Below are 18,035 nucleotides of genomic sequence, written 5' to 3'. Positions count from 1 at the left end.
TTTTGGGGGGAGCAGAAACTTCCTGAAGTTCCAAGAGGCAGCTCCTGTGTTCTGACATCACTGGGAGGTCTTAGTGGAAATGACTGCAAGGGTGTTTGTCCTCAGCAAGCTGGAATGAGATTCCCTGATTGTCCCTTGCTAAAAGGGAGGGAATTTCTGCCTTCACTCAGGCAATACCACTGTAGAACATCAGTTTATTTTAATCTGGACTTTACAATCAGACCCAAGCTGCCAACCTTTCACCTTCCTTTGTTATAAACTCTGCTGAGGGCAGGCAGAGGGCTGGGGGCAGCCAGTGCCTCTCCCATCTAACTGGGGGTAAATCTGTGGTGCTAAAGCTGGCACAGTTTGGTTTGCTTCTCCTGCAAAGCCTGGGCAAGCTGAGGGTGAGGAAGGGACTCTCCATCGCTTGGATGTGGTTTATCTTGGTTGTTGAGGGTTAATGTGTTGAAGCCTGCATTCCTCACAGTTTCACTTTTGGCTTCTCTTTCTAAAAATTTCCACTCCATTTCATAACAGTTCTGGAGTGAGGGGTGGTGATACTCGGGAACCTTTGAGTCTGAAAATGTTCCGTGTAATCGGGGGCTGGAGGCAGCCACAGTTGTTTTCAGGCCCAGGGGAACCAGTCTTCCTGACAATAACATTAACCCTCCCTAAATCAGCTAATTGAAGGATTTTTAATTAACTTAAGGGGTGGGGATGGTAAATAGAAGCAGTGGTTTTGAGAAGAAAATTGCTTTCTGCTGTAGTCTTGTGACTGATGAAAATTCTGATGTTTGAAGCTAAAAAACAGTGTCTCACTAGTTTGATCATTTCTATTGCTTTTGGAGTCAAGCACAGACTCCAGTGACTGGGTTTTGTGGCACGTAACAAACATCATTATTGATGGAGGAGTGTCTGAGAGGCACACTACAGCCTTCCAAAGCTGTGTGTGCACACAAAGGCTGGATTCAAGATTTTTTGAGTGTAACAACTGCACTGACTTTGTACTGAAAATACTTCGGGTGTATCCTGATAGTTCTGCCTCCCAACTGATAACCCGAGCTGGAGTATCTTTGCCAGGCTGCAGTACAGCATAAGAAACTTTCCTGAGACTCAATGCCTTCATCAGTGTCTCTACAAGACATCTTGTGACAGGGCCACTGCTTGTTTGTTCCCATAGAAACTGCCATCTGATCGTGGCAAACTGCACAAAGGCTCCCGCTGCAAACGCAGCGTCTAAAAATTCCTCAGTGTATCATCCAGATCTGGCATGGTGCTTTATTCCTCTCTTCCCTGGCAGAATCTCGGCCCTTCCCGCTCAGTGGGCTCCAGGACCCGCAGTGTTAATGCAATTGGCACCTTGAAAATAATCTAGAACTGGAGGTGATGGTGTCACTCCTAATTGTGATCTCAGAGGTGCTGGCAAGGGAGCAGTGTTTGCAGTCTCTGCCAGCAGCAGGATGATGCACATGGAAATCATAAATACTGAATAAAAGGCATTTGATGCATTTGAAATCTTCGATATTGGCGGAAAATTCCTTTTCTCTAAGTGTGTGGCTGTTGCTTTTGACTTGTTTTGAACATCCAGCTAGTTTGACTTTGGTGTAGAAAAGACCCAACGCTTACAGTTTTAGGAAAATATCTGTGCAAGTCTGTTTGGGAGCCCAGAATCCCACATTCCCAAATGGACCTGGTGGCACATGAAGAGGAGCAGCGATTCCTTCCATCCTCTCTGTCGCTGTAGGTTTTGTGTGGTGATCCCAGTGTGATATTTAAGGCTCCTGCAGCCCTGGTGTGAGCAGGAGCTGCTGCACTGCTGTACGGAGCTGCACACACGGTACATGCACGCTGCAGCTCCCGTGCATGGTGCAGGGCCCAGCCTCCCCTGGAATGCAGCAGGATCCGGAGCAGGAGCCCAGCACGGAGCCAGCAGCGCGCTCGGGCTGCTGGGCTGAGTGAAAGGGATTGTTATACGGGATGACAGATTCCTCTGGAGCTTGTTGCTGTTTGCAGAAGGGAAGCCAAGACATTGGTGCTTAATATCTTCCAGAAGTCCTTGGCTTTAACCCTTAGGGAACCTCAGGAAATCCACTGGAAGCCAATGCAAAGGCTCCCCGTGGCTCTGGCAGCTTCTCCAAGCAACCAGCAGCAGGATGAGGGGACGTGATAGCCCCAAGCTGTGCCAGGGAGGCTCAGGTTGGACATCAGGAGGGATTTCTTCACAGGAGGGGTTGTTCAACATTGGCAGGGGCTGCCCATGGAGGTTTGGAGACCCCATCCCTGGAGATGTCCAAGGAATGCCGGGATGTGGCACTCAGTGCTCTGGGCTGGATGACAAGATGGGGATTGGGCCCAGGTTGGACCCAGTGGTCCTGGAGGTCTTTCCCAGCCCAGATAGCTCTGTGATTGTGCTGCACGTCCTGGTGCAGTGCCAGGTGTTTTCCCAGGATGCAGTTTGCAGCAGGAGCATTTCTGTGGTGCACGGCAGGCTGGGGAGCCCAGCCAAGGGTGCTCCTGCTGCGTGTGTTGGTTTTGTCATTAAAAAATAGCCATCTTCTGTCTTTACAAAATAGCTGCTCTTAACTTGTGCTGCACCAGTGCTGGGTGCTCCATATGGGTTAGGCAGGAGTGAGGTGAGGTATTCCCTCTCCTCTCAGGAGACTTCTCAGTCCAAGTGGTGTTCTTTGCAGGATAAGCATTGCTTAAAAAAATCCAAACCCTAACGTACAGTGTGTTCTCAACACATCACTTCATGCGCACCAGCTTCTAAATTTCCTTATTTCTGAGCTTTTATTTTATAATCCAGTAATTCAAAGCTGCCTCTGACTGCACACTCTGTACCTGAAATGCACTATTTTTCCCTGTCACTTGCATTTTTAGGTCATGACTGAATTAGAGCAAAATGACAATCCAGGGAACTTTGTATAACACTTTCAAAACCTGCTTGCTGTAATATCCTGGCAGCTTTTTAAAGACTTGTCTTGGCGTTTGAGCCAGGCCTTTCCCATGAAACCTGGCAGGTGACTCCATGTCTCGTGGTCCCTCTGCTCTCAGGGATGGTCCCCACTGGGGCTCTGTTCCACAGCAGCATTCCTGATGCATCTCCTGCTGTCACAGATTTCTTCCTGCATGCAAATACGTTTCCAAAACTCTGCTGCTAAGCAACTCTCTCCCAGGCTGGAGAGTAAGGCATGAGGAGCAGCTGAGGGAGCTGGGGGGGCTCAGCCTGGAGGAAGGGAGGCTCAGGAGGGACCCTCTCATTGTCTACAAATTCCTGGCAGGTATTGGAAGGGGCTGCCCAGGAGGAGGTGGAATCCCTGGAGGTGTCCAGGGAAGGGCACTCAGTGCTCTGGGCTGGGGACAAGGTGGGAGTTGGGCACAGGTTGGATTCAATGATCTCAGAGGGCTTTTCCAACCTCAGTGATTCTGGGGTTCTTTAAATGCTTCAGTAGCAATCTCAGGAGAGGTTTGGAGGCAGAATCCTGCATGGAGGTCAGTTGCAGTGTTCAGCTGACATCTCTTGAGATAATACTGACAGATGGGTATTCAAGGTGTTGGTAAACTGAACTGGATTTGTTTCCATGGGATGTTTAGGCTGCAGTGCCTGAATTGAGGGGAGAGCAAGTGGTTTGAACGGGCGATCTGGACTGGGAGGGGACCAAGGTGGGCAAGTGTCCTCCCAGAATTTGATTCACCTCTTGGCTTTGCTTGCCTGCAGGTGGCTGGGAGGCCGAGCTGTAGCTCAAGCAGGAGTGCAGTCAGGCCTGAGCAGAACTGCAGCGCTCCCATCTGCTGTCACAGAGGCTGGAGCCTCCTTGGCCAAACAGTCAAGCTTACGTGACCGGGCTCTGCTTTTTCACATCACATTTGTTAGTTAACCAGTTTGCATCGATTTAAATGCACCTCCATGAGCTTCTGCACCAGTTTAAGTGCATTCAAAAACCGGTTTTAATTATCAAGTGCAGTCTTTGTGTAGTAAGTGCCAAGAGTGCTTTTAATTTGCATGGAAGCCATGGAGGTAGTGCTGCAGACTGTCAGCAGATCGTGGGGCTGCACCACAGCCGTGTTCAGGGCTCAGCCTTCATTCCTTCCGCTCAGCAGTGTCCTGCTGCATCCCACTAGAATTCCTGCTGATGCCACAGGCAGGAGCTTTTACAACCTGCCTTTTTCCTCAGCCTCTTTTCCTTTGGCTTAAGCTGATTTTTAATACTTGTTCTTAGATATTCTGCTTTTGTGGTCCAGGTGTGGAGGAGTTTGATGAACTGACCTCCCAGGCATGCAGCTCTTGGTGCCTGCTCTCTGTGGATGGACGTGTGGACATGTTTCAGGTAGCAGCACTCACTGTAGGCTGCCATTTGTCTGTGTGGTTTGCTTTCTTCCCTCACCAGGATAAATAATTTTCCATACCACCTCTAATTCACGGTTTCTGACTCCTGTGAAGTTCTCAGCCTTGCATCTGGGAGGCATTACAGGAATTTTACAAGGCTTCTGAACTAAAAACAAATTACTGGCATAAATGTCAGCCGAAGCTGTTGGGGCTGGAGGGGTTTTCTGCTGTAACAGAGTGAGAAATGAAAAGACAGGGAGGTCAGTGGGAATGCAGACAGGGCACGGTGTGAAGCTGTGGAATCCAGCAGACAGGAGTGGTGTGGCTGTCCCGTGCTGTGTTTGAGGTGGTTAGGTGTGGCTGCCTGCAGTCTGCTCTGCTGAGACTTGCTCTGCCTTCGGCTCAGTCCCATGGAGTCTCTTGCTGTAGCCCAGGAGAAAAAGGCAGTGCTGGCAGGGGCCAGGAGATTCAGTGTCTGACCAGAACTTTAAAAAGCTTTGGAAATCTTGTCATTAAGAAGGATAAGGGCTAGAAGGAGATGTGGTGTAGCTTAAGAGATTGCTGTTCTTAAGCTGTGCATGGCTGACCTCCTTGGTTGCTGCTTGGTCCTCTGAGTCCTGCTGAGCCTGAAGCCCAGGGAACTTGCTGAGCAGCCATCAGGTTTTGTGGGGCTATGTGCTAATTCCATACAGCCTGGAAATTCTCTTCCCAGCCCTGTGTGGAGTGCTGTGGCCTGTCCCTGTGCTCGGCCTCTTCCCAGGTGTGTGTTTGCAGCCCGAGGTGATGATTCACGGCGCTCGCCCTTGCGGCACCTCCCGTTTGCAGCGGGAGGTTCTTCGTGCACCAGGATGGTTTGTTTATCTAATTGGCATCTGCAGCTCCCTTCCCCGTGCCTTTCTCTGCAATCCCAAAGCCCTTGATGCTGTTCAGCATGCTCTGATGTAGTGTGTGTCAGCCAGGGCAGGTAACTCCGAGTCTCAGTTGTTTCCCGCTGTTGCCCCAGGTGATGAAATAATGAGGAGAAGCTCTCCGGGAGGGTTTGGGACCTGGCATCCAGGTGAGTGTGACAAGTGGAGCTCTAGCAATGTGACCAGGCTTTCTCGTGGCTGGCAGGACATTATTTACACAGCTGTGCTGTGGCTGAACATGACAGAATTTACCTGTCAGCCCTTGCAGCTTCAGAATGGGAAAGAGTTTGCATTTGGGATTAAATCACCACTGAGCTGGCACCGAGGCTGTGCAGCAGCAAGTGTCAGGTGGGGGGCACTTACCTCTCAGACCTGTTTGATGGCTTCTGTTGGAAAAGAGAAGCTGTAGCTGCTGGCATGGGGTTAATCCAGGACTGGGAAAGGAGGACTGCAGCACGGATAAAGGCTGGGATCTTGGGGGTGCTCTAGATGAGCTTCCTGTCCTGTGACATTTGTAAGCTGCCCTGAAATGATGAGATTTCCTTACCTGGGTGTAGCTGGTTCTCTGAGCCATGGATGTGAATGTGGGGTTTGTGCTTTGGCCACTGAAATCCCAGCTGTGCTCCCTCTGGGACGAGGAAAGGTCACGGCAGAGCACAGTGCTCACACAAGCCGGGTATTAACACTGCAGCCAGCCAAGAGGATTTGGATGTATTGACTTTTCTCGTAACACCATCAGTATTTTCTTCACCTTGTGCAAGACACAAGTCCCTGCATTGATTGTGCAGAGGGATGTGGACAAGGTGAGAACTTCCTTCCTGAGCAAATGCAGCTTCTCTGAGCACATCTTCGTCCACAGTTTCCTGCTTTCAGTTGCTGCCAATATTTGCATTTGTGCCACCTCCAAAAGCCACTGATGTTGCTGCAGACTGGCCTAATTTTATTTGCTGTATCACTTTGACTTAGGTAGGTTCTGTGTTGGTTAATTCCGAGGAGGAGATGCCCCCGTGTTACCCATGAGCTTGCCAAGAGAAGTCTGGGAATCAGCAGTGTCAGTGCTTCCCTTTTGTCGAGCGCTTTCTTATGGCTAAAAACTGTACAAATTGCCTGTTTGCATGGAGAGAGCTCGCTTTTGGTGACCCCAAACACACCAGCAGGCTTGTGCTGACAGCTTGCCTCAGAAACATGTGCCTGTGCCATTGGAGTGTCCGTGCGGGAGCGCGGCTTTGTGTGGAGTGACATCCACCCAGCAGAGCTCCCGAGGAGGACACGACCTGCAGGAGCCTGGAGCTGACGTTGTGGTTTTGTGTTTTTATCACACCCGTGTGTCCATATGCCACGTGAGTGCATGTGTGTGCCTCATACACATATCTCCAGTGTGCTTCCTTAGCCCTCTGTTTTCCCCCTTCTTCACTGTAATTCTGGTCTCTGCTGCTGGAGTTCTCCTGTGCAGCTCTGGTATCTGCTTACAGGAGTGATTTTTACCCCTCCAGCAGCTGCTTAATCCAAACAGGCCGTGTTCCCGAGCTTCCCAAGTGTTTGTGGCAGGCAGGAGCAGCTGGAAGAGCTGTTCCCTGCCAGCCCCTCTGACAGCTCACGTTGTCAGCCCAGGAGGGCTGCGGTGGACAGGGAGGAGGGGGCTCCTTTGCTCACTGCAAATGCAGGAGGAATTCGGGTGGATGAGCCTGCGCCAGGTTTATTAGTTTATTCCAGAGACCTTCTCTGGTGACAGCTCTGAGTGTGGCTGCAGGCTGCCACGTGCCCTCGGGGTGACACGGGAGCCGAGCTGCAGGGACACCTCCGTCCATGGCAGAGGACACCCTGGGACTGTTTACTGAGCCTTTTCCAGGAGGAATCTGGAGCAGGAGGACTCCCCAGGACAGTTCTAGGAAATGTCTTGCTCCCAAATAAACATGTTGATTTTCTCAATGCAGTCGCTTTGGCGGTGCCATCTGTTGGCTCCCATTCCATGGAGGAGACCCGTGCTGATTTACAGGAATGCCACTGCCATAATTACACTTTTACAGTGATCACTGATCACACTGAGCACATGGGCTCCTTTTGGAAGAAGTGGGAGTTTCTGATTTTCACTCAGGCCACTGCAGAAGCAACTGAACTAAAAGGGAAAAGGTGATTTCTTTATGGAATGATCACTCATGCAAGAAATTTTATTTATCATTGGATTATAATTAGATCTAAGTAGATGCATGGCATGAAGGAGCAGATTTTAGCCCAGGCCAGGGTCTCTGGCTTGTTCCTTTGTTCACAGCACAGAAATAAAAGGAAGCAGTGTCCCATGGCTCCTTTCCACTGAAAACAGACCGTGCTTCCACCTCTTTCTCCCCCAGAGCCTTTGCAAGCAGCTGGAGCAGTGCAGGGCACAGTGGCTGTCCTCTCCCTGCCCATCCGCCTGGGCACCCAGCAGTTCATTTCCCTTCCTGTTGGCAGGGCACTGTGCATTCAAGGAAGTCTGTCTGGATTGTTATCCACACTCAGCTGAGAAACAAGACGTCCATAGAAATTTTAACTCCTGCAAGTTGATATCCTCCTCTCTCCTGTTCCAGGCCTTGTGCCTTGTTTCAGAGCCCCTCACCTTGGCATATTTAGCTCTGCTGGCTGCCAGATTTGAAAATCTGGTATCTCAGAGCAAAGTAGGAATTTATAATGTTTATGTTACACTTTGGGAACTTTAGGAGAATCCTGTGAGTTTGAGAGCAAGAGTTGTCCAGGCTTTGTGTTCTGGGCTGAAGGAAGTGGTCAGTGCTCAGTGCAGAGGGGCAGCCTGGGCTCCTCCCCACATTTCTGAGCATTCTGGGCTGACTGAAGCCACCTTGCCTTGCCTGACACATGCCTTCCATCCCTCCTGCCTTCCCATGGATGCAGTGGGATGTGCTGGTACAGGGATATCTGGGTGCTCCCTTTTGGCCCCCAGAGTTTCATACCCCTCCCTCCATTTCCCAGCTAGCCCTTCTGCTTTCATGTGGTTGGAATTTCCACTCCTCCCCACAGGGCTTTGCCTGGCGTGCACATCCACCCAGCACAGCTTTGGGATCCCAGGAGTTACAGAGCAGTGTTCAGCTGAGCGCCAGGAGAAGAAAAATCTGGAAAAGCAGTGAACGAGCCACCTGCAACCTGCTGTCCCTTTGAACACCTTGCCTGCTCTCCACCAATTGTTTTTAGCTACTTGTCATTTCTCCCAAGTAACAATTCCTTCCCAAATTACTAGTGCAAGTTTTACTTGGATGCAAGAAGGAATAAATGAACTGTTTACAAGTGGCGGGAACATTTTGTTAATTGGTAGCAGCATGCATGCTCCAGGCTTGGCATTTATCCTCCTGCCTGTAAGCTTCATTAACTTCTGATAAAAGAATAGTTAATTTCTCAGACTCCTTTTTTAGAGTATTTCATTGTTTGAGAGTTTGGATCATGGTTTTCTTCCACTTCTACTTGTGCCTGAATTTTTGCTTTACTTAATGATGTTTAGTCGTCCTCTCTATTTTATGTGATGTTTGTAAGCCTGAGGGAAGGCACTCGATTTTGGGGTTTATTATAACTGAAACTGATTCTTTTTGCATAAATAATTGTGTATATTTATTTGGAGGCAGGGCAGGGCACCCTGACAAGGATTTTATCATAAAATATGAAGGTTAGTTTTCGTGTGCTTTAGATTTTTCCCTTAAAGATCCTAAAGATCCTTTTGTTTGGCTGTTTTTCTCCAATTTATGATCTCCAATAAATAAATAAATAATAAAATAAAGGACTGAATTCATTGTGGCCATCCCTTGAGCTTTAGATGGAGTCAGCGTGGCTGGTGCAACACAAGGACCTCAGCCAGTCCCTTCTCTGTTGAAATCCCAGATCATCTTTTGAGGGAAGGGGGAATATCAGCCAGCTAGGAGATGCAGGAATGGAGAAACCAACCTGATCTGTTCTGGAAAAATAGTGATTCTCCAAAAGAGCAGAGCTCTGGAACAGACCAAGTGCAGCTCCCCTGCTGCAGAGCCCCAGGTGGAACATCAGCCCCCTGAAATCCCTGAATTCCCTGCGTGTCCCTGCTGCCCAGCACACAGGGGATTTCCTACTTCCACCCTCGCAGGGTCCTGAGGAAGCTCTGCATTTCCTGAAACCGGAGCACGAGGTGCTTTCCCCAGGATTTTTCAGGAGACTTTTGCCTTTCATGTTGCATCGGTTGCTGGCGGCGTTTGTGTGGAATGAAAACATTTGGAAGAAACCCCTTCAGGTCTCTCCTGCGTAACTGCTGAGGGTGGGTTTGGGTTTGGGGCTGCTTGGCTGAGATCCTTCTCAAGAAGAACATCTCCTGAGTGCTGCAGGTCTGGCTTTGCTCCCCATCCAGCTATTGTGTGTCTTGTGGGTGTGGAGTTTCACTCACCGCGTGGAAATCCCGCAGCGTCACAGGGAGACGGGGAGGTGGCAGCCTGGTGCTCCCTGCCCCGGGTTATCAGGGAAAACCAGAGGAATTCAGTTCTGTTGTGTCTGGCCCTACTGACCAAGTTGGGTGCAATCAGATGCTCTACATACCCTGAACTTGGCCGAGAGTGTCAGCTCGAGCCATATAATTAAGCTGGGAAATGAGAGTTCCTTAGAGCAAATATAGAGCTGGGAATGAGTAAGGAGCTCAGGAATACTCCAGATCTGTGGATTTTCATTTACGTCTTTGGGCCTGAAAATGACTCATGTCTCTGGGTAGACATCTTGGCTTTGCTCTCGGAGGAAGCGTCTCTTAGCTTTTATGTGTATTTATGCTCCAGCTTTACAAAAGCCCGTTCTTGTAGGAAAACCTTGGGTGAAAAGCATGTGGAGAGTGTTTCCCAATCCCCCTCTGGTTCTCTGTACATCCCCAACCCTCTCCTGAGCGCCGTGCTTGGATCCCTGCGATGTGGATCCGCGCTGGGCTGCTCCCGGGGCTCTGCCCCCGTTAATCACAGCCCCGGTGCCTGGCAGCCCCTGCTGCCGTTTCACCTCGTGCCTGGGCTCCAGCCCCTCCTGCCAGCAGCTCCTAGCGCCGAGTGCCAGACCTGGCTGCCGTTCAGCTCCCGCTCCTGCTGGAGGAAGCATGCTCAGTGACTTGGAAGGCTGGAAGCGTTCCTGCGCTCTGAATTAAAGGTTTCAAATGAAAGAAACAGCTTATTGTGCTTGGGTGCCTTTTCGGGATTCTGCTGGGTTCTGCTCACATGCAGGGCGGTTATTGCTCTGGCAGGGATTTGATCATAAAATATGGGGCTTAATTTTCATGTGCCTCAGATTGTTCCCTTAAAGAAAGATTCCCTTAAAGGATCTGAAGCTGCTTTTGTGTGGCTGTGTGCGTGCCTGTGAGAGCATCCCTTGGCCCTGCCCTTGGGGCTGGCACCAGGACAGGGACATGTGTTTGGGTCGTGTGCCCCCGTGGGTTTGTGCCCGTGGTCCTGGCACGCTGCCGTGCACAGGGCACTTGTCCTTGTCCCCACTGAGCTCTGGGGTCTGGGACAAACCAAGCATTTCTGTGTCAGATCTTTCTGGCTGTGCATCCTCAGCGGTTTTCGTGGCAGTGCTGCTTTGCATGCCCTTCCCCAGGCCTTTGCATGATCCTGCAGCCTTCCTGGGCAGGACTTGTGTAAATTAGGCTCTCCAGCAAAGCAACCAGGAGATTTGTAGAAGCAGTTCTTTTCCCAGGGAGGGCCCTCTCTGAGTGAGAAAACTGCTGGGGGTGGGAACTCATCCCACAAATCCCCAGACTGGAGCTGCTCGCTCAAAGGAGTGTTTCGTGGTGGGGAGGAAGACACTAAAGGCTGAAATTTCATTTAGAAGCAGCAGGGCAGATGTTCCTCTGCCAGGCAGGGCAGCTTTTTCTCTCAGCTGTTTTCTCCATCAAGGTTTCACTCTGCCTTTTCTCTCCTGTTCATCCTGGCATTGCAGAAAAGATTCCCATGCCAGCTGTCTGTGTGTGGATGAAGCAGGGTGCCCAGTGGACTTGAGGACAGGTGGTTCTTAGCACAGAGGTGTCTCCATGTTTGGAGTCTGGTGGTTCTACAGTCCATGCCCAAAGGAGCTGGGAGCTGCCAGCACCAGGGAGGTGGAGGGAAAATCTTGGAGACTGGAGAGCAGCTGACTGGAATCACTTAGACTTGTTTAAACTCCATTAGTGTAGCGTTACAGAGCACTTCTGGTTTAAAACAGATAAATAAACACCTCAATTGTTAGAAGCCTGACACTACCCCCCATTCCCATCCCTGCTGGGGTTTATCAGACCTGGTGCAGGGAGCTGCTGTGTGGATAATGCAGCTGGGTCAGTAACTTCTCTTCTGCTTCCCCTCTTCCAGGTTGCAATAAAGATCATTGATAAGACTCAGCTGGATGAAGAGAACCTGAAGAAGATATTTAGAGAAGTTCAGATCATGAAGATGCTTTGCCACCCACATATCATCAGGTTGTACCAGGTAGGAGCATTCTGCCACGGAGTTCCCATCCCTTGACTCCACAGTGTGCAGCAGCACTTCCTCCAGAGCTATCCCTCCATTCCTTCCACTTGGAACTGGGAAAGCCCCTGATGTTTTCAAGGTCTCAAAGTGCTCTGACTGGAGGGGCAGGGGGAAAGTGTAGCTAATCCTTCTCTTTCTGGGACATCATGCTTCCGCTGTGGGCTGGCCTCCTGCCACTTGTTTATGGCCATTGTGTGCTTCTCAGTTTCCCAGTTGAAACCGGATGCAGGTTCCCCTTCTCCCTTTAAGGGAGGGAGTAATTCTCACCCTGGAGCAGGACTGGGCTCTCCTCTCCCTGCCCAGCTCCCTGCGGCCCCCAGGCCTTGCTGATCTGCTCAGCCCTTTCCTGGAAGGGGATCAATACTGGCAGCAGACCTGCTTTTGAATATTGTTTGCAGACTTTTTTTCCAGCTTGTTTGACTTTTTTTTGTCTGCAAACAAAATCCCCAGAGGCAGAAGCCACGTGGTCTGCCCTTTACACAGGTAGCTGGTTGTGCCCCTCTGTGAGGAGGGTGCAGCAGAGTGATGGGAGCAGAGGAATAAAGGACTCTGTTTCCCATCTGTGTTTGAGAGATATGAACATTTATTTGGACTCCAAAGAGTTAAAACTGAGTGGAAGTGACAGAGGTTAATGTTTAGCTCCTTTGACCAAACCATGTGTGAGATGCTTACAGGGACTGTGGCACTTTCAAGGTACCCAGGGAGTGCTTCTTTGCAAACTTACTCCTTAAACCTTTTGAGCCAAAAAACCTCTTTAAACCTGTTTCATTCCATCTAAAGCTTTTGATGTGGTACTGAAGAGGTGACACTTGCGGCTTGGCTTTGTTTAGGGTGGGAGAAGAGCAGGGTGGCAGCCCTGAGAAGTCTCGTAGGCTGCTGGAACAGGACAAGACCTGGGAGCACATGCTAATGGGAGGGGGAACATACCAGGAGGAGGAAGGTGCAGGTGAAGTGTAATGTGTAGTTACAGATTTAGTGTTTGAAACTTGCTGTTTCATCCTTACTGTCCCCAGTTCCTGTCATCCCTGCACCTGGTTCTGGGGAGCGCGGGAAGGTTATAGTTTGGATTTGATGAAAGCAGTTCCCTGTGTTACAGGGGATAAAGGTGGTTTTAGGGCTATTTCTTGTTGCACTCAGCAGTCTCCTTATGTGTCACTGCTGTGTCCTTGTGTGCAGGTTATGGAGACGGAGCGGATGATTTATCTGGTGACAGAGTATGCCAGTGGAGGGGAGATATTTGGTAAGTACATTTATTGCATTCTTTAATCAGATAATGCACTTGGTCAACTACAGTAAACTGAAAATAGCCACCACACTCTCTTGTTTCAGCCGAGAGGTGCCCTTCAGCCTGCAAACTTTCCATTGACAAGAGGAGTAAAGGAATAAATGAGACCAACTCAATGGAAAAATAGCCCCCATAACCTCTGTTTCTTCTTTGGGTTTCATTGACAGGTGGTGCTGCTCCTCTTTCGCGCTCACTTTGGGATTAAAGATGTTGGAAATAGTCATGCACTTGGATTTTAGTGTTGCTGAGTGCTTTGCTTCCCAGCAAGTTACATGAACCTTGTTGATGATAGTGGAACTGTTGGGATGTGCTAGTAGCTTTCAAAGAAACAGGCATTCCTGCAGTTCTGGAGGGTTTTGTGCTTAAAACCATGTCTTGTCTTTTCTTTTTGATATCTGATGTTATCTTAGCAAGCATTGGTTACATTCCTTCCAAGCACCATTGTCCCAGAGAGTTTTGGCTGAGTGTTCTTGACCACAGGAGTTGTTCTTGAAAGGGAAAAAAGTATCTGTGCAGCACAACTGAAAGAGCTGTGGGCTGATTGATTCATTTGTTTGGTGAACAATAGCAAAACTTATAGAAACAGGAATTTACTTATACACTGGAATTTTGTACTGGGTGACAGAGTTGGGATTTTGCAACACTGGTCTGTACTGGCTTTGCCAATATGAGCCTCCAAAAAGGGGGAAAATCCTGTGTGCTTGAATTAGCTTCAGTCAAGGAAGTGAGGACAGTCACGCGTGGCCTGTCAGCTCCTGGGAACACTCCCCCTGTCCTCCTCAGTCATTGCAGAAGATTCACTTTGGATTTTACTTCTCATTTCTCTGGAGGAGAAGCTGAGTTGTAGTAAAAGACGAAGCTTTTAGTGAAGCAAGAGAAGCCCCAAATTAAGGAAACTAAAAGCTGAAAAGGGCTGGTTTGCAGCCACTGCAAACTGCCACCAGTTCCTCAGTACCTCTGTAGATGGTTGCCATGGCTTCTTGTCAATATTGTCCATGTCCCTTGGATTTCTCCCTGAGAAGGTGACAGCCGAAGGGGAAGCAAGTGACAGCTGATGTTTGGGAAGTGTGGATTGCCTGGTGAAAAACTGACTTGCTGAGCCTTCCAGTTGTTTATTCAAATATGAATCATGGTGCTGGACACACTCAGCAGTTCCAAAGGCTTGTGAAATTCACCTTCCCATGCACAGCAAAATCACCTGCCTAGAGTTGGCTTGGGTGTGTATCACCACAGAAAAGTATAAATCTCTTTTTATTTTTTCTCCCTCTTCTGTTGAATTTGGCAGGGATGGGCTCATCTTTTTTTAAATCCAGAGCTATGTGCAAGCTCACATACAAACTTGGAATGAATTCTTTGGTTACAAAAATAGCCTTCTGCGTGAGTCGAAGTGAAAACCTAATTGCTTTCTGAAAGATTTTCTGCTGTAGTAAATTCAGCTCATTAGCATGGCTAATTTCCATGTTGCTGCCCAGCATTTTATCCTCACTGATAGCTGGGAGCAGCCAGCTCTGTAATAGTGTGAGGCATCTCCAGACCCAAGCCAGGAGGTCGTGCCTCTCTCCCCAGTTTTGAGGATTTTTGGGCACTTCCCTCAGTGCAAGAGCAGAGAGGGGAAAACTCAAGTCTCAGCTTTTTGTATTCAGAGTTTCCTGAGGAGCCATTAAGACTTTGTTCTACCAGCGGAAGCAATTTGCAGGGAGGAAGCAGGAGCCCATTCTGGGGAGGTTTCCTTGCAGTCCCTGCATCTCCAGCGCTGAAGGGTCTCACGTCCTTGTGTGCTGGAGACAGTCGATGGCAGCGTGGGCAGCTGGGCTCTCCTCCTGGGTAAAACTTCAGCTGCACCTCCTCTCAGTGCCTGTCGCTGCTAGGGCAGCTGGGCTTGTTGGGAATGGCTGGATGTGCTGCAGGGATGGTGTGTGAGGTGTGTGTGGGCAGTGCAGCACTGGCACCGTGCCTCGTACTGGGCACTGGGGGTTCTCTGTGAAATGGCCTCTGCTGAGTCTCTTCAATCTTCTTCTTGGTCATGTCTTAGCACCTGCATGACGTAGGCATGAAAATGTAGTGCTGGAGGGTAAGGGGGGCTGACAGCTCTGGTGTTCTGGGTGCCAAATGCCATGGGGCATTTGAGTGCAGCCCCATAGAACCAGAGTTGCAGCATTGTGCCATTGTAAACTGCAGGCTTTTGTAAGGAACACATCTTAAACTGCTTCTCTGATGCTTTCAGAACTTCCCAAGGCTTAAAGCTGTCAGGTTTCCCAGGCAGTGCCAGAGGTCAGAGCTTTCAGCTGCAAGAGCGATGGTTTCTGTAAATGGCTGCAGTCAGTCAGTCAGGGCTGGCCGTGTGTCTGGCCTGTCCCTGCCCATGGGAGCTCCACAGGATCCCAGCTCAGCACCTGGGAGGGCTGCACCACCTGTTTATCCCAAGTTCCAGTAAAGGGCTGAGCGCTCCTTCGGCGGCCAGGCTGTGCCGTAAGAGTCTTTGATTCATCTCTTACTGGAAATGTTTGATAATTCACTTTGTTTGCATAGCAGGGACCAGGGACAGGCCTTGGGTTTGCTGTGGGCTCCAGCAGCCAAATGTAAATTGTTATTCTTGTCCCTGTCCGTGTTTTGCATGTGGTTGGGTCGCTGGTTTGACATTATGAAGAAATGAATGTCTCCTTTTAAACATAGGGTGGTCTCTATTCCAGGTCCCTCGAGTGTCCTTTTTTGAGGTCAGATGGAATATAGTCTAAAAATCTGGTTTGCTTTCAGATGTTTACTATGAAAACTGTAAATAATCCGCAGTCCTCACTGACGGTATATGAGTTCTTGGTTGATTATCAAAAAAAAAATCACAGGAAATTTAGAAAATTATCATCTGGTTGATGTGGTTCCCACATCTGCCCTGTCTCCCCACTGCCCGCCCGCTTGTCCTGAGCACACTGAGCCTGAACTGGGCAGTCACGTTAAACAATGTTGTGGTGCCTGTCTGTAGAAGGTCAGACTGCTTCTGACATCACAAGGTCACCAAATTCACTGGAAATGTGACTTAATCCCCCACGCAGAGGAGATGTGAAGATTCATCAGCGTTTGTTTTCCAGACAGAAAGCAGCTTAAAAGCATGAGGCGTCTGTCCAGAGGCGGGGAGTGGAAACTTGTGTGTCAGTGCTCTCTGAACCAAAGGTGATTTTTCCCCAGTGTAGGATTGGATTGTTTTTTTAAGACGGAGAGCAGCGTCAGGTGCCTCATGTAAGTAGGGAGAGCAGTGACTGATGTGCGTAGGGGTTGTGCAATGAAATGATGCATTCCTTCCCCTCTGGAAGACACCCAGAGGAGCATCACTGTGCACGAGCCCAGCCAGGCTCTGGGTGCTCTGGCACGCTCAGAGCAGGGTGCTGGCTCCCAGCTCAGCACTCAGGTCAGCTCTGTAACCTCCCCGCATGGGAGGTTTGTGCAGACTAAGCTCTCAATGGTTAATTTTGGCATACAGTTGCCCTTGGTGGTATGTGAAGTATTCTGTAGCCTCATTGTTTCTGTCCTTCCTCTGGAGCTGGTGCAGAAATGTCAGTGGGCTCGGAGCGCGGTGCCTACGTGCAGAGCCTGGGCCTCTGCTCCCAGTTCTTCAGCAAAAGTGAAATTTCACGCCTAACCTAAAAAGGGCTTTTTGCAGCCTAAGCAGGGCTGGCTGGGCAGAGGGGCAGCAGAGTTTTCTGGGTGAGAGGTGTGGGGCAGGGGGTGCCCCAAGTGCGGCACTGAACGCGGGTGTCACCGGCTGTGCCGGGACTGGTGAACTTGCTTTGGGCAGAAATCCACTTAGGAAAGCCTTGCAGAAAGACACCTGCTGCAGTAGCTGGGTTTGCTTTCTTGCCTGCAGAATTGCTAAAATATTTTGGAAATTGTTGAGAGATTGGAGCCTTGTGCTTTGTTTCAAGGCACATGCTGTATGGGCAGGCTGGCTCCAAATCCCAGTGGAGCAGAAGGTGTGAATGACCTTGTTTAGGAGCTGAGCTATTACCTGTTGATCAGTGGCTTAAATTGGAGCAGCCCTTGCTGTGCTCTGCTGTCAGTCTCCTTAGAGTCACAAATTTATGACCATGCAAATGCCTTAATGAAATACGACGGGGCAATTTGAGATGGTGACTTTGCTTTGCCCAGCGAGCAAGCTGAGGGTCAGATTGGACTTGGGGATGGTTTTCCTTCTCCAGCCCTGGTTCAGATTTGCTTACGGAATAAGTTTATCCGATGAACAAGAGTTAATTGACAAGTTCTTTGAAAAACACCTCGAGTCTGTTGCACAACGTGAGTGGGCAAAGGCAGAAGTAGGTTGCTGTGCAGTCAGGAGCAGCACAACTGCTTTGATGGATCTTGGTAATTAGTATTTACTGCGAGTCAATTATGTTGCAGGTATTTTAATGAATGGGTGACTGGGGAAAAACACAACCACCCGATGAGAAACCTGCACAAGTGATTTATTGTTATTATTTTCAAGAACAGATATCTGTATTGAGCCCCCAGTTTAATGGAGTTTTAGGGAGGGATGTGAATCATTTCAACCTAATTTTGGCCAGACATGTTTTGAGGCCAACTCAATGGCCTGACCATAGAGTTACAACCTCCTGAAGTTACCTCCTCCTTTCTCTGCCATTTCTGCTGCCTGTCTCCTGCCTGTCCATCCCTACTCATGGGACAGTGACAAGTGGCTTCTGTGAGCCTTGTGCTTCCAGGTTTTAAGTGAACTGAACGTCAGCTGGGTCCCTGCTGTGTGCCTGCCTTTGTGATCTCTTGGAGAGGCTTTTCCTGTCTGTGTGTGCAGTGCTGGCTTCCAAGGAAAGCCCAGCTGGCAACAAACACTACCTTTGAGTGAGAGTACAGGCTTTCAGCAAAATATTTGGGAGTGCTCAGATTTCCGTAGTGGAGGCCAGCTCCATTTTTATAATGAAATGCTTTCTTGGATTTCGCAAGGGTGTTGTTGCATCGATGCACAGAGAGGGAGGATGTTCAAGCCCTCCCGCAGCTGCTGGTAGCTGTGCTGGCTGGGGAGCTGAGGTGAGCAGCTGCTTGTGTCTGTGACTACC

The 18,035-nt window shown here is 49.5% G+C and overlaps 1 protein-coding gene across 4 annotated transcripts in view; it reads left to right on the top strand.

Annotated features, from left to right (window-relative positions):
* The window catches only part of SIK3 (SIK family kinase 3), a 69,066-nt gene that overhangs the window by 23,782 nt on the left and 27,249 nt on the right, over positions 1 to 18,035 (top strand). For all 4 annotated transcript variants that reach the window (XM_030964868.1, XM_030964873.1, XM_030964870.1 and 1 more), the window contains exons 2-3: positions 11,535 to 11,651; positions 12,870 to 12,933. In XM_030964868.1, coding sequence (XP_030820728.1) covers positions 11,610 to 11,651; positions 12,870 to 12,933 — 106 coding nt within the window. In that variant the 5' untranslated portion in view covers positions 11,535 to 11,609. The remainder of the gene's footprint in view (positions 1 to 11,534; positions 11,652 to 12,869; positions 12,934 to 18,035) is intronic.

Source organism: Camarhynchus parvulus, chromosome 24 (genome assembly GCF_901933205.1).
Source record: "Camarhynchus parvulus chromosome 24, STF_HiC, whole genome shotgun sequence".
NCBI lineage: Eukaryota > Metazoa > Chordata > Aves > Passeriformes > Thraupidae > Camarhynchus > Camarhynchus parvulus.
The sequence above is the reverse complement of the archived record's forward strand: the minus strand, read 5'-3'. Positions and strand labels throughout refer to the sequence as shown.